We start from the raw sequence: 16,287 nt of genomic DNA, 5'->3' as shown, positions 1-16,287 counted from the left end.
ATAGATTCACTAATACACAAATTCACTATCATACATATTAACATAACACACTCATTCACTAACACACATTCATTTAATGCACACGTTCACAAACACATGGATTGTATCATTTAGCATACTTATTACATGGAACTTGCAGATTCCAAATGATCTGAGTGATTTTCACGTGCACTGTGAATTCTGACAGTGTAGAAAGGCCTCAAGACTAATCTAGACATACAAAATCAGTCATCCCAACAAAAGAACTGGAGTTGTCATCCCTAACAAGTGTGACTATATCAACAAGAAGTACACCATTCTTAATGACAGGTCCAAATTTACATCCAATGGACTTGCTGCTCAGCATGACCAGAAAGCCTTACTTGAAAGTGACCTTTAAAAAGCATTTGCTGGACTTGCATTAGAGTATTGAGCAGCCAGTTGATGTGCATGATAGAGTTGTCCTCACAGCTCACTGCATCCATATATATAAAGACTGCTCAAGACACACAAAAATGATATCCCTTCATATACTATCTTATCACTGATCTGTTCTTCACAACATAGGCTAGTCAAATGATCGGGCGAATTGCTATAACAAGCTGTAAGCAAAGTTTTCACTCACATGATAAAGGTTCTTTCACATTTATGAAGACCAAACAGTACTTGCACATTGATAGCAATACAGTGCTAGCCTACTCCCCAATGGACCACTCAAAGAAACCATAGACACCTGCATCATGGTGACTCACCAATCAGTATTCATTGTATTAGTGAATTCAGTTTTACTGATGCCATATGCATCCAACTGGATGGTGTTGTGATGGACCTGTTTAGTTCAGCTCATATTTTCGTTGGGCTCCTTAGAAAGGTGCTTTCAAAAGAATAGCACCTAACCTCCCAGTCCTTGCATATGTAGTTGATATATTTGAATATGCTTCTGCACATAATAATTTCATTTCACATCCTAATGGGCTCCATCCTGCTCTCAAATGTGAAATGGAGCAATCAAGTTAGTCCTCTTTGTTCGTTGTCCTAGTTGAGAAATTGACAGAAGAGTTCTCTACTACTAGGCGGAAGTGAGGACTGCAGATGCTGGAAATCAGGGTCAAGATTAGAGTGGTGCTGGAAAAGCACAGCAGGTCAGACAGCATCCGAGAAGGTGGAAAATTTACGTTTCGGGCAAAAGCCCTTCATCAGGAATGAAATCTTGAAGAAGTTCTCCTCCTCTCGCTGCAAGGGTTCTCTTCCACTGTCCACCATGTGCCTATTCTCACACTGGGATTCCCATCATTGCACTACAAGATTGACCTTAGCATCTGTGTGAGTAAAGCCTGAGCCATATGTTCTTCCTGTAAGCATGGTACTGAAAGGCCATATCAAAGTCAATCTACAGTATATGGTAATGATTACAACTGATCAGACATTTTCTTAATCTATGTTTTACATGGTCGAAGGTAATCACATTTTTTTCCTAAAAGTGCCCAGTTTGCCTCAGGTTACCTTGCAAGGGTAAGGTATCATAAAGGTTTAAATATCAGGAAGAGCAAGCTGTTTCATGCTCCTTCTAACAAAGTAGCAACAGAGCAGTATTCATCACTAATAGGATGCTGCTGTCAAACCAAAAAGGTGTTCTGTACGACGCTAGGTGTATAAGCCATACATCCCATAGACTGGGAGATAGTATCAGAAAGCATATTCTTTCAGCTGTACACAATAAGCAAGGGACTGGCTGTATTCAACAAGCCTATGCTTGCAAAACTCGAAGGAGAAAATGAGGACTGCAGATGCTGAAGATTCAGAGTCAAAAGGTGTGGTGCTGGAAAAGCACAGCTGGTCAGGCAGCATCTGAGGAGCAGGAGAGTCAACATTTCAGGCATTCCTGATGAAAGGCTGATGCCCTAAACGTTGACTCTCCTGCTCCTCGGATGCTGCCTGATCTGCTGTGCTTTTCCAGCACCAAGCTTTTCAACTCTTGAACAATTCAAAGCATAGTTTGCAATATTAGACGTGGCTCTACAATTTGATAATGTTTGCTGGATAATCTTGAGTATACAAAGAATCATGCTAGTGACCAATTTAGGATTTCTAGTCAGGCACTGAGTGTGGGCACATTTGTGTCTATGGGAAGTGGATAGATTCATGTGTAGGGCCCTGTCCTTTGCAGACGGAATGAATCTGTACACACACTGCATCTGTTGAAATTCAATAAAATACGTGATAACTATTCACTGGTTCATTGGCGTCTTGACTAAAATCAACCTGCCTGGCTGAAAATCTGAACAAAGCTTGGTTGTTAACTGTCAGTCATTGCTTAATACACGAGGAAACATCCTTTCTACAAGTACTATGTCAATCACCTTTAGCACCTTCTGTACCTCAATTACATCTCCTCTTGTTCTTCTAAACCCCAGATAGTATGCGTCTAACCATTCAATCTCTCTTCATAACACAAATCCTCATCTCTGGAATCAATCTAATGAACTGTCTATGAACTGCCTCCAATAGAACTCCATCCCTCCTCAAGTAAGGGGACTAAAGTTGCACCCAGTAGAATCCATACAGCGTGGAAGCAGGCCATTCAGCCTGCACCAACCCTCCAAAAAGAATCCCACCTTGTAACCCTTCATTTCCATGACTCATGCACCCAGACTGCACTTCCCTGGACACTATAGGCAATTTAACATGGCCAATCCAACTAACCTCATGTCTTCGGACTGTGGGAGGAAACCCACACAGGCGCGTATGAATGTACAAACTCTACACAGACAGTTGCCCAAGGGTAGAATTGAAGCTGAGACCCTGGTGCTGTGAGGAGGCAGTGCTAACCACTGAGTCACCGTGTCACTCAGGTGTGGTCTTACTAATGCCTTGTACAGTTACAGCGTGCTTCCTTAATGCTAAATTCTATTCCATTAGCAATTGATGTCAACATACTAATTGTCTTCCTTATTACCCGCTGGACTTATATACTGGCTTTCTGTGATTAATGCACAAGGACATCCAGATCTCTCTGCCTTGAAGCATTTTCAAGTTTCTCTCCATTTAAGTAATAAGTTGACTTTCATACATATCTATGTTAAATGCTATCTACCAAATGGTGGCCTATTCACCAAACCTTTCCACATCTGTTTGTAAATTTCGCATTTCTTCATTGCAACGTACTTTAGCACTTGCAAATATGGTATATGACTTTCTATCCCTTCATTCCCTCGTTAATATAGATTGTAAATAGTGGACTTCCGAGGAATGAACGCTGTGGCACCCCACTAGTTATGATTAGAGTAGAGCTGGAAAAGCACAGCAGGTCAGGCAGTATCTGAGGAGCAGGAAAATCAACGTTTCAGGCAAAAGCCCTTTATCAGGAATGAGTTATGTCTACCCCACTAGTTACTTCTACCCATCAGAAATGACCCATTTATCCTGACTCTACTTTCTGTTGCTTTGACAATACGGAACGTTGCAATTGTCCAGAGGAATGCTTGACAAACGTTTTTACATCAATAATACACATTCTCTGGAACACACATCTCTAACACACACATTCCCTAACATTAACAACTCTAAACCACATATTAAGATTGATTTACTAACAAATACCACTGACTCATATTCAACACAAAAAAACGACTGACAGTTTTTGCAGAATTTGGAAATCCAGGAACAGGAGGAGGTTCCTTCCTGTTCCAATTCTCCTCCACCATCCAGTGAAGCCATGGTTGATCTGTCACTTGACTCCACGTCCCTGCCTTTGGCCCATATCCCTTACCACCTTGGCTTAACAAAAATATATCCATTTCAGATTTAAAATAAGCAACTGATCTAGCGAGGGAGGATGGTGGTGTAGTGACCATGGCGCTGGGCTAGCAATCCAGAGGCTGAGACTAGTGCATTGGGAAAAGGGCCCAAATCCTTCCACAGGGATTTTAACCAATTTACTACATTTGAGATATAAATCTGATTTCAGTAAAACTGATCATAAACCTATCACTGATTTTTTTAAAAAAACCCACTTGGTTCAGAAATGACAATTAGGGAAGAAAATCAGGCTTCTGTGTAATTCCAGGCCGACAGCAAAGTAACTGCCTTCTAGTAGCCCAGCAAACCCATTCAGTTCTGGGATAATTAGGGATGGGCAAGAAATGTTGAGCCAGCCAGCGGCACCCACCTCCCGTAAAAAAAGAAGCTGACCACCAACATATACAAACTGTCAAGCACAGAACCACCGAGAAGACACATGGTCTCAGTCAGATTCTGAGGCGGAGGCCTGAGGACGGTCGAGGATGTGTTCAGAAACAGCATTTCCAACAGCGTCAATAACCAAATGCCTTTTACAATCTAAAGCTGTCTTGGTGAAAGTCGCTTACTGGGAATACTACCGAGGAACTGAAGGTACGGTCTGGGTATTTGCCCGGGTCACTCGCGTGATGGATGAGCCATTAAATAATTAGTGATAAGGCAAGCCCACACAGTGCCAAAGATATCAATCGCCCGCTCCGATTCATATGTTCATCCCGCGGGCGGTGTCAATGCACCAAAAACTTTCTTGATTCACAGGAATAGGTTTTGTTTCGTTTCATCCAAAATCACGGTTCAAATGTTCCTTAACCCCTGCACGAATTCTCTGCGCTGTTTTCACGTGGTCGCAAAGTCGAGCACGGTTTTGCGCTCTCGGGACGATCCGTCCGTCTGTTTACGATCCGTTCCCGGTCTCTCTGGGTGGCGTGAAAGATGTAAACTGACCGTCCTAGGAACTGGAGCTGAAAGTCACACTGGAGCAGCTGGAGAGTGTGTTGAATTAATTGTGAATTTCAGAGCGGCAATATGTTTGTTTGTTGTGTAGAGATATCGAGGCCTTTTGGGGTATTTGAGGGTGTGTGGGTGTGGGGAGTAATATTGTATTTGGCGAATTGGTTGGGACCTGAGACAGGGGATTTAATCAGAGAGAATTTCCCTTTTGGAGAAAGGTCTGCTTTAAAAACACAACGCCCTGATTCTGAAAATACTTTCTGAATGTCTAACCTGGAGTGTCAGTGACCAGTTTGAGCACTGTATTTGTTGTAATCATTATTTCCGTTTCCAACACACCCGTCAGCTCGATACCGAACTGAATGGTTCCTGAAATTGGAACAGATCGGTCAGTTCCAAGCCGGCGGCGATGACATTTGCTGAGCTATTGGGACACCGCCGTGACCCAGGCTTTGTCGGAGAGAGCTCCGCTCTTGTCATCTGTCTGTTCCGTTTGGACTTCTGTCTTCCTGAACGATCAGACAGCTCGCTCCCTTTCGGGAACAGTCTATCTCCGAATGTAGTCGGTGAAGTTGGAGTCCGGCGAACACTCTCTATTTTAGAGCAAACCGCAAAAGGAAAAATTCTGTAACGCGCATTAAAATCGGGCATTTTATTTTTCATGCCCGTTATTGCAGGAAAGTGTATTCGATAATTTGTATAAAGCCATATAGGGCTTGAGTTGTGAGAGCTCGTACGCAATTATCTGTCGCGGTTTCCCTTGATTTTGTCAATTCACTATTTCTAATTTTACTGCGATAAATATTCTGAGCAGAAGTCTCCAGTTAATTACGAGCAACTGGTGGCATCGACAGCCGAGTGAGATGACACTGATGAGAAATAGATTATGGGAGAATTAATGTTCAGAGCTCAGTCTTACTTAGTCACGTCAGTTTGGAACTTGGTGTCCATTATACATGGGCCATAGTTCATAGAAACCGAGACATATGTAACTACTCTCGCCACTAAGGCACAATTAACAGACTCATGTCAGCGAAATGATCGCGATTAACAAGGAGGTGTGTCAGATACATCTACCATGTAATCGTGAACTGCCTGCTGTATATCACACAGATCGGTGGCAGTGGATAGACCCAGAGATGGGCCGAAAGACGAAACAACACCAGGTCGTTCTCCCCTTCCAATCAATCCTGCCTGGTCATAGACGACCTGAGACCTAATTCCATACATTGGCCTGTGCCCTTTTACACCGTTTCGATTAACAAAAACAAAATCTGAGTCCCATAAAAAATACCGAGGTTACAATAATTCCCATTAACGGGAGAGAGTTCCAAAATTTCACCGCCCTCCGTTTCCAACTGACTCTCCAGCAAAATCCTGCTTCGTGTTTAAACCATATTTCCCAACCCCAGCAGAAATAGATTCACCCCAAACTGTATTTTATCCGCTCTCCTAAATATCATTTTAAAAAGAACTAGCTAGATGGACACTCGATTGAATAAATAGGCAAGGGGAAGGAAGTGAAGGACTACTCAAGTAGATAGACAAATCTATCGATACTACGTGAAAGAAATATTTGCCTAAATCAACACACATTTCAGTTTGACGAGAAAACTCTATAAAATGATGAGATTTGGTGATTTCTCCTGATTCAGGGTTTGTCTGGAACATCAGACCTCAAACAGCTAGTTCGAAGCTGGGAGACTAGAGGGGGGGTGGGGTGGGGGGGGGGGGGGGGAATCTTATTGTGGTTCCACTCAACAAATGATCTTGACGATTGAGGATTCAGACAAATATCTTCAAGTGTTTCCTCACTGTCTTCGCTGCAGAGGACGCAGCCACGTAGAGAGGGTCAGTAAAAAGTATGCGGACAACAAAGGAGCAAAATACAATAAAAGCAGCCCCGGGGTCACAGGTCAGAATCATTACTGATTGAGATATTTACAACTCTCCACAACTGCAAAAGGTAACCGTACGCTGAGCTCGCGCTTAATAATAAAAAAAGGACTTTTAAAAAAAATTTCGCTACGTTTTATCAGACACTCTAATGCAATTAAAGGCGATGCCGTTTTATTGAAACGGCAGAGGGTGAGATTTACGATGCTTTCAGTTGTTGAAAGCGTATTTGCTTAGGGTTCCCCTGAACACCAATAAAGGCCACGATTTTTGTTAGCATTTTCCATAACGTGACTTGCATAAATCATACAATGTAGGTCGGTGCATCGGTTATCGATTGATTGGGCTCTGAACCCGACAGACAATAGTTTTGCTGTGATCCCATCTCCTGGCCAAGTTCTGTTTACAAACTCGGAACTCTCGGCCATTCGGAGTCAGTAGCTCACTCTGAAAGTGACATTCTAACATTTTCATTTCAGTTTAACACAGACCGTTCCCAGGCTCCTGTTAAAGATCAGAAACGGCTTTTAAAATGATGGTCAATTAAAATATCGACTCTCTTAGCATCTGTGAAAAGACACTCCCCTTCCTTCCGTTTGCTGATTTATCCCCACACAAAATCAAAGTCCAAATTCACACGCTGCTCCTGGTATTTAGATACTCTACTGGTGTGCCATTTCAAAAGTAAATAAATAGTTCAGTCAGTCTCCGAAATTACAAACTGGCGAGTTCCCGAGCCTGAACGAGATAACCTTAAAAAGTCAAGTATGTTCCAGTGAAATAAACGTGTGTTGGAGCGGGGAGGGAGAGCGTAACTCTGTAACGGGTTGTCCATCTCACATCAGACATTGAGCTCCCTGATGATTTGTAAACCGGGGGAAGAAAAGAACCCACCTTCTCGGAAGAATAATCGGATTCATTAAAAAAAAACTTCCCGTGCCGGTTGCTCATTCTGAACCATCGTGTGTAAGAATCTATATCCAAGTCTTGTTATATACAAACAGGACAATCTAGCACCTGAATAAATCACTCTGGGGTCATTCACAAATGGTTAATGATGGAGTCGGCATCGCTTTGAGAACCCTCCGATTTTAGTGCCCGAAGAAACGCTTTTTGCAAAAAAAACGTTAAAAATTAAGGTTCCTTTTTCGTCATAAATAAAAGGCGGATTATGGTCGCCACTTGAATCTCTTAACACGCAACATACTTAAGTTACAATCCTAGCCTCTCCAAATCTTGGGAAACGGGGTCAAGCACAGAGGAGGAAATCTGATCACAATTTTTCGAAATGTTCCAGGCCTCAATGCACCGGTTTTCAGGGAAGGATGGATCTGGTTGTATCCACGGAGCTGGGCAGTAAGTGAGAAATCCCGGGCATTCTGACTGCGTCTTCAAACAGCAAAAAATCTTGACAAATTCTCAGAAAACAATTAAGACGCGAACATTAGACAGACACACACACATACACACATATAAACAAGAAATGCCGCCTGATTTTAGAGTGGCCGGTAGAGTCTGGATTGTTGTCAAGTGAGATGATCAGCTTTTAGCGGGATTATGTACTGCCCGGGGAATCTAATTGAAATTAAATCTTTACATTTCTGATTAACGGCAGTTAAACCTGTTTATAATTGCAATGTTGTTAATCCCGGGCCGTATAACTAAATCAAATCATAATTTTACAAGAGCGCGACTCGTGGTCTTTACCTTTTCTATTGCAACGAATGCAGCTGAACATTCGATTGACAAGAATTTAACAGGGAATTACACACGGGGCTGCTACTCTGTCAAACACATGGACCAGCAAGACAACCTTATTACTTAGAATCATTTCCAAAGATGCTTAATTGAATTATGCCGCCAGTTGGGTCATTTAGCACATAACTCACTGCAAAAATATAAATCTGTCAGCTAACAATACCATCACACAAATCATGTCTTACAAAGGCCATACGTGACAAATAGAGAGAATTAAAAATGTAATATCATTTGGTTAATTTAGATTGATGAACTTTGCACTGACAATGGTACTCCCCACTCCAAACCCCCAGTACCACCTAAGAAAATACAAAAGAGAAACTTAATTCGGTTCATGCTCCTGAGCGACTGGATCTCTCCAGAGCAGTTTAAATAAACTTGACTGAAGTCTACAACAAAACCTGCACAAACAGCGGAGTGGACAGACTCGGATTTGGTTCTCACAAAATGCTTGTTTTTTAAATCTGTAAAATCTGAGAACCTCAGGTGCTCATTGTAGATGTTGGACTGCGTATGTGTTTTGAGCGGGAGAGGCGATTAAAACACAGAATAGTCTAATGCACCGTTGGTGTACACGCAGAGAGAGAAATAAAATGAATGTTATACATTTGATGTGATATTTTATATTTCCTTGTTCATACATGTTAATGGACTTTGTTGTAAAGATCAAAGGGGAAAATTCTGCGAGCACCATTCAATGGGAGTAGCTATTACTTTCCAGCCCCTGAGTACACAAATGTCCTCAGCCCGAAATGTCAATGTGAAAAACTGGAGGCAATGAACGGCATTTCATCTGGAATTTGATGGCCATTTTGAGTTAAGGATTTATTTAGAATGAATTAGAAACCCTGTTCCTTGTGAATTGCTCGCCCACTAGCCCCAACATCTATCGGGTTACGGTTTGGCGTTTTAAATCACCAAGCTGGTTTTCGACCCTCTCTCTCTCCTTCCCTCCCTCTCTCTCCGTTGTACTGATAAACAGTTGGCTCAAATTATTGGAAGGACTGTATCCCGGGGCTGCCCATGTGGTCGGCTGTGAGTCAGGGGTCAAATAGCCTAGCTTGCCCTCAGCCGGTCACTTCAGAGAGCTGATACAACCGCATAGCCATTTGATGACCTAATTGAATTACGCCTTTTTGTTACAGAGAAAACGGAGCACGTGCGTCTTGTCATTAATTATCTTCCAGAAACACTAAACCCCCAAGTCCCAGCGATTCACACCCTCACTCAGCGCCCAAACTGCAGGCTTTTAGGAACCGGCGGGTGAAGCGAGCATCGCCCGGCTCCGTTCAAAATGACTTCAGCTTCCTCAAGAAAACTTCTGAGTGGGGCTTTTGTTTTCATTCTCCCTGAAGTTAATCCCAGCCGTTTGCGACACGTCTGTAAAATCCATCTGTATAGGCACTTCAGAGTTTGTGTTGAGAAATCGACTTAAATCGCTGAGTGGTTATTTTAACATCTTAAAGGCAAGCCCCATGTTTGAGTTATTGATACAAATCGTTGGCTACTTCGCCCTATTCACACGCTCTCGGCCACTAATAACTACAGTAACCTTGGACATGCAACAACAAAAACACAGTTAGTTCTGTAGCAACTCAGTTTTCATGGACGAACTGAAATATTTGTGATGAACGAGCTCACATTAAAAGAAAGCGGTTCCCTCTTTTTCCTTGTGAGCAGTTGTTAATTTTTTTTCCCTTTAAAGTAATGTTGAAAAATAGGAAAGCCATTGATTGCCATTGCAATGATTAATTTGAGCAGAATAAACGAGAAGAACTCACCTCCCGGATACCTGGAAACTTTATGGAAACTCTGTCTTTTAATGATACGGGGGGCGGCGGAGCAGAATCTCCGCGCGGCTACACCGTCTTTGCAAAACTAACTGCGTGGTGGAAGTTATTTCCAAAGTGCGGGTTGGGGATAAGGGACGTCAAAAGGCTGTGTTATAAAGCGCTGCATGAAACACTGTCTCTATGCATCTCTCAACTTGATCAGATTCTGTGTATCCTGCAGAGAGGCGGCGACAGTCCTGTAGAAACTGTTCAATGGCCAGACTTTCAGCCCTGCGGACAGCTCAGAAAATGGAAAGGCTAGGTCTTTACGAAGCTCTCTTGGCTGGCACAGCTTTTCAATGAGACAGTACAAAATGCGCCAGAAATGCTGTTAGACTTGACCAGAATGGGCGCTGGGGATTTCAAACCCAAACAAACACACTGCAAAACAACTTTGCCAAGTCATTGACAGATTTTTTTTCTCTCTGTTTTGTTGGGGGCGATATGCCAGAATCAGAAAAATACACAAAGGCAACAGGATTGAAGAAATGTTGAATTTTAAGGGCGGCAGCTGATGTTCCCTGGAACATACAGTCCAGCAGTAGCCAGGCAGTCACCTGGGCTAGTTTAGATGACTGTTCAATGAAGGGTCAAAATCCTCAAACCCCACCACCAGTCCGCACTCTCCCACCACCACCACCCTACTCCCAAAAGACAAGGGGGCTTCTTTTTCTACATTATGGGGCCACAGAATCATTTCATACCAACGAATGAGCCAGACTAATTGGGAAAAATAATAATGCAGTTGCTGTATAAATGTCTAGAGCCCTAGCGAAGAAAAAAAACCCCTATTTTTTGCCTGAGTGGAACGAATATCCTGTTTGATTGACACCAGAGTTGTGTATTGTTCCAGATCCTGTCTGGTGCACATCTCTATTTTCCTTTTTTCTTTTGACCAAAACAGCCGCAAATTATTGAACACAATAGCGGCGCAGGTACTCCCGTATACCTCCCGCATCATGACACTGGTTGCGCCAAATTAAGTCCAAAGATCCGGCAGATTTCAGCCGCAGTTTGGGTAATTAAATGGCAGAGTAACATGTAAATGAGGTCTGAGGCAGGCGCAATTAATCAAGGGGCGAGAAGATGGAGGTGCCATTACCTGTGGCGGGCCCTCGGATTGAGCCAATCAGCGGCGAGGAGCTGGCTGCCCCTCACATTCTTATGGCAAGTGACGCCAGTCAACAGCGGCTCCTCCAATCAGCATCCAGCAGGGACCATCACGTGATGGCACGGCTCTGTGCCTCTGATTGGCCGGTTGGGGCGGGTTGCCTCCAGTTGAGTGTTTTTGGGGGGGGGGAGGTGGGGGCGAAGCTGTTGAGTGACTGGAGTCGATCATTGTGAGGGAGAGAGAGCAGGCTGGTTTTCAGTGAGAGAGTGCACAGTCCCTCCCGGACACTGGCCAAGGGAGGGGTGCTCTCTCTCCCTCTCCCTCTCTCCCTCTCTCTCTCTGTGTTTTAGGGAACAGTACGAGCCCAGCAAGAGGCGCCTCCAATGTGAGCAGACCAAAGCCAGGCGTTTTGCAAAGTTGTTAGGCATCTTTGCATCTCCCCGTCCCTCCCTCCTCTCCCTCCGTCCCTCCCTCCCTCCTTCCGCAGCTCCTTGCTGCTTCATCAAGGGGTTCGGACCAGGTGGAGCCCGAGATGGCGATGCTGTTGGACGGTGGAGCCCAGTTTCCGAGCCTGGGCGTCGGTGGTTTCGCTGGCCCGCGGCACCATGAGCTTCCCAGCCGGGAGCCGGCCCTGGGCCTCAGCCCGTTCTGCGAATCGTCTCATCCCGGAGCTTTCAAGCTGAGCCCGGCGGCCCCGGAGCTGTCCGCCAGCCAGGCGTCCGCTTTCAGCCCGCAGGGAGCTGGCTACGCGGCCGCCCTGGCTCCGCACTCCGCTCCGGTCGGAGCCTACCCCGGGACATCCTTCAACTCCAGCCGGGAGTTCCTGTTCCGCAGCCGGAGCGTGGGCGTCGCCGATTGCCCTTCCACAAGTGCTCAGCAAGGCATCTTCCCGTCTCCGGGAGGGGGTCTACACGGGCCCCCGGGGGTCAGTGACAGCCCGGGAGCCCTCCTGTTTCCAGCACTACACGACCAGGCGGCCACTCAGCCCTCTCCCACTGGGCATGTGGTGAACGGACAAATGCGGCTGGGCTTTCACGGAGATCTCTTCGGCAGAGGGGACCCTTACCGAGCGGTAGCCAGCCCCCGCACTGAACCGTACCCCCCGAGCCACCTCCACAACTACAGCCCGATGAATGTAAGCGGTCACCACCATCACCATCACCACCATCCCGGAGCCGGCGCGTTCTTCCGCTACATGAGGCAACCCATTAAGCAGGAACTGCCCTGCAAGTGGATCGAGGACGTTCAGATCCATCGCAGCAAGAAGGTTTGCGAGCGGACTTTCGGCAGCATGCATGAACTGGTCACTCACATCACCATCGAGCACGTTGGGGGACCTGAGCAAAGTAACCACATTTGTTACTGGGAGCAGTGCCCTCGCGGGGGCAAATCCTTCAAAGCGAAATACAAGCTCATTAACCACATCCGAGTGCACACGGGCGAGAAACCCTTCCCCTGCCCCTTCCCAGGATGTGCGAAAATCTTCGCCCGTTCGGAGAACCTCAAGATTCACAAACGGACCCACACAGGTAACAGCCCTCAACCCTCCCTCCCTCACTTTAGTCCCAATTCGTTTGAAAATCCCGCGAGCTGATTGCTTTCGATTCAGAGCGAGTTGGAGCTAGATACACACGCTCTCACATACACACACTCAGACACACATAACACAGTCACACACACACATACACACACTCAGACACACACAGACACAGTCACACACACACTCAGACACATTCACAGTTACACACAAGCACACTCACAGACACACAGATGCAGTCTCACAGGCACACACACATACACACTTACAGACATAGTCACACACACACACAAAGAGCCACTTGGCCGGCAAACGCTCACTTTCACTCGGTTTGAGGGACGTTATCTCCAGATGCGATCTCACGGTTTGATGAAGCCGCCTCTCTCCGCCCGAGGGAATTGTTTTTGTTTTTTTTAGAAAAAGGAATAACTATTTCTAAAGACGTGTGTGTTTGCACTTAGAATCTACCCCCCCATATACGAAAATCCCTCCTTCACCCCACATACACCCTCCCGAATTGGAAAGAAATGACAAGATTGGCCCGAGACAATCCACTGATCCCTCGTTTTAAAAAAAGCAATTCTTTTATAAGGAGCTCAGTGTAAACATTTACTGTGTATCCGCCTTGTATTTTTTTTTACTGAGCGTGGAGATGAGAAAGGACATTGTTGATGTGGTGAGGAAGGTTGGGAATTGTTGCGGGAGTTCGTTATATCATTTTGAAAATGTTTTCAACTTTCACTTCGCCGAGATTACCAGGAAACCGTCTCAAACAGTAAATCCGTAAGAGTTTAACGGAACCCGTCCTCTCCTGATGTTTTTCGTCATTTCAGATGAAATGGTAAAATGAAGAGTTTTAATACACTCCTGCCCAATTAAAAAAAATGTTTTAGTGATTTAGAACTAGCTGGATTTCCTTCAGGATTTCTTTTTGCAACTCACTGAGGAGACATAAAGCAGGGAAGCTTTTGTCCCGAATCAAAATTAAAACGACAGAAGATCTGAAGGGGGAGAAACATCAGGGAGCCAGTGAATTAATGTACGCAATTGTGGATGTTCACCATGTCCTTTTGCTTTGATTCAGGCGAGAAACCGTTTAAGTGTGAGTTTGACGGTTGCGACAGGAGATTCGCCAACAGCAGCGACCGTAAGAAACACATGCACGTCCATACCTCTGACAAACCGTACATCTGTAGGATGTGTGACAAGTCTTACACTCACCCCAGCTCCCTCCGCAAACATATGAAGGTAACCACTTTGACAGTATTTCCTTGTCACGCTCATCCTGCACTTTGTAATTTGACGACTTTTAAACACGTTTTGCTCCAAGTTATGATTAATTGATCACAAATGTGTGTGCGTGCGTGTGTATGTATATATGTGTCTGTATGTGTATGTGTATATGTATGTGTATATGTATCTGTATGTGTGTGTGTATATGTGTGTGTATGTGGGGGTGGCGGGGTGCTGCGCATTGAGCTGTACAGGGTCGTATTGTTCCAGATGACATAGAGAGCTCTAAGTTGTGTTCTCTAATTCTAGGTACATGAACCCCAGGGTTCAGACAGCTCTCCCGCTCCGAGTTCCGGTTATGAATCTTCCACTCCCCCCAGCCTGCTGTCTTCAAACAGCGAGGAGCCGAGTAAAAACCCGGGTCCGGCCGCACACAGCACCACCAACCCAAACCCGCCGCTGCCGCCCAATTTTAACGAGTGGTATGTTTGAGAAGTTAACGGGAAGCGTGTTCCCAGCTCGGAGCCGGCAGCTCGGACCTGTTGAAAACTTTACCGGGAAGTTTTTTTTTCATAAAGAAGCGAAAATTTGTGATTTCTGACGGGACGGCTGGCGCTGACCGAAGCTCCGAGAGATAATAGCCAACGGGGTTTTACGAAAAAAGGGGCGAGTTGTGGTGTTTGACTCGGGCCGTGACCCAGACTGACTGCCCCAGTTCCCTCAGGATCCGGATCGGACTGTGGCCGCTTTGGAGAGGTGATTATTGTTTGTTTTTGGGGCCGTTGCCGTTTCGGGTTGTTTTTCGGCAGTTTTTGTTTTGTTTTTTATGGGAGTGGGGGATACAGAGAGAGAGAGAGAGAGAACCTCGCTCAGACCATATGTTTGGATCATGGCACCGAGAAGGTGTTTGATTGTCAGATTCCCACAGTCTTACAAAGTGCCAAAGTTCTGTCATGTCTTGAACTTTTTTAAAACAAAAAAAATTGTGAATGTATCTCCTGTTCGATTGGGTCAAATCTGTTGTCGTTTTAGTGCTGGATGTGGTGATCCTGTCACTGGGATTTTAACGGTTAAATATAAACGTTGCCTTTTTAACTATTTTCCTGTAAATGTACATATTCATAATGTCATATTTATCACATTGTAATTTAATTATCGGTATTTACGTGCCGCGCTGAAACAATATTTATGAAGAATCGTTTTCTAACTAAACCTATGTACAGTTTTTTTTTGGAGGCGCAAAGGGTTATAACCATGTTAACATTAAACAACTCTGATTTACAAGACCAAGTTTGCATTATTTTGGAGCTTACCCGAGTTCCGTTTTACCTCACTGGGCCCAGGAAAAGTGGCTCACCCCCCCCCCCGGTCTGTGTGTGGGAGGCTGACGGAGTTTGATGTTTAATCGTTTGTTAAATGAAGCCGCTTGCAAAGTAAAGCGTTCGGAAGGCGGAACCTACTTTGGAGGGATATTTAAGAAATTGTTGGGGCTGTAAAATCAGATTTATACAGCGCGGGATGAGAGTGAGGAGTGGGGGAAGGGATTGGAGCCGGAGGTGTGGAGACCTTTTGTTCATCTAGGGTTCACTGGGAGATGTCAGCTCGTACAGGCACAATCAACACGCAGCATTCCGATTTCTAAATCAGTAATTACCAATCAATCGGTGGGGCCCTTTAACGCCACGTCTGTTTACATGCCTGCACTCAGTATTTAGAATGATTGCAGGTTTGTTATCAGTTGCAGACATTGGAGTTGTGCCTGTAGTGTCCACGCTGGTGTGGAAATCAGATTTACCTGGGGGCTTCCAATGTTTAACTGGAGCAAACATTTGACAGTTTCGGATCCGGGAGCAGGAAATGTGGTTTGTGTTAAAGTCAGGCGGAGACTGGGCTGTTTTCGTTGCAATTTTATTTTTGCATCCGATAATATAATCTGTGGATTTGTGGGGAATTTCTGCAGCTGCAGATCCGCTGGAAACTGAGGATTTTCCAGCCGCATCCATCCCACTGACAGCTGTCTGTTTACAAACACCACATCGCCAATTCTAAATTGTCACTTTTCCGAAAGCTTGCTGCACATCTAACTCGATGGTACTTACTTCCTGATCATAAACCAATAAAACAGCAAAATATATTCTTTCAGAACGAGGGCAATCTGGCCAGACAAGCCGGATATAATATTTTCTAAATGT

At 44.9% G+C, this 16,287-nt stretch overlaps 1 protein-coding gene across 1 annotated transcript; it reads left to right on the top strand.

The window, feature by feature from the left end:
• The first annotated feature begins 11,532 nt into the window (after positions 1 to 11,532).
• LOC140496091 (zinc finger protein ZIC 3-like) lies at positions 11,533 to 15,381 on the top strand. The gene is made up of 3 exons (XM_072595629.1): positions 11,533 to 12,854; positions 13,947 to 14,110; positions 14,405 to 15,381. Exons 1-3 carry the CDS (start codon positions 11,858 to 11,860, stop codon positions 14,585 to 14,587), a joined length of 1,344 nt encoding a protein of 447 aa, XP_072451730.1. The 5' UTR covers positions 11,533 to 11,857; the 3' UTR covers positions 14,588 to 15,381.
• The last annotated feature ends 906 nt before the right edge of the window (positions 15,382 to 16,287 follow it).

This window comes from Chiloscyllium punctatum, chromosome 25, assembly GCF_047496795.1.
Source record: "Chiloscyllium punctatum isolate Juve2018m chromosome 25, sChiPun1.3, whole genome shotgun sequence".
Taxonomy (NCBI): Eukaryota; Metazoa; Chordata; class Chondrichthyes; order Orectolobiformes; family Hemiscylliidae; genus Chiloscyllium; species Chiloscyllium punctatum.
The sequence above is the reverse complement of the archived record's forward strand: the minus strand, read 5'-3'. Positions and strand labels throughout refer to the sequence as shown.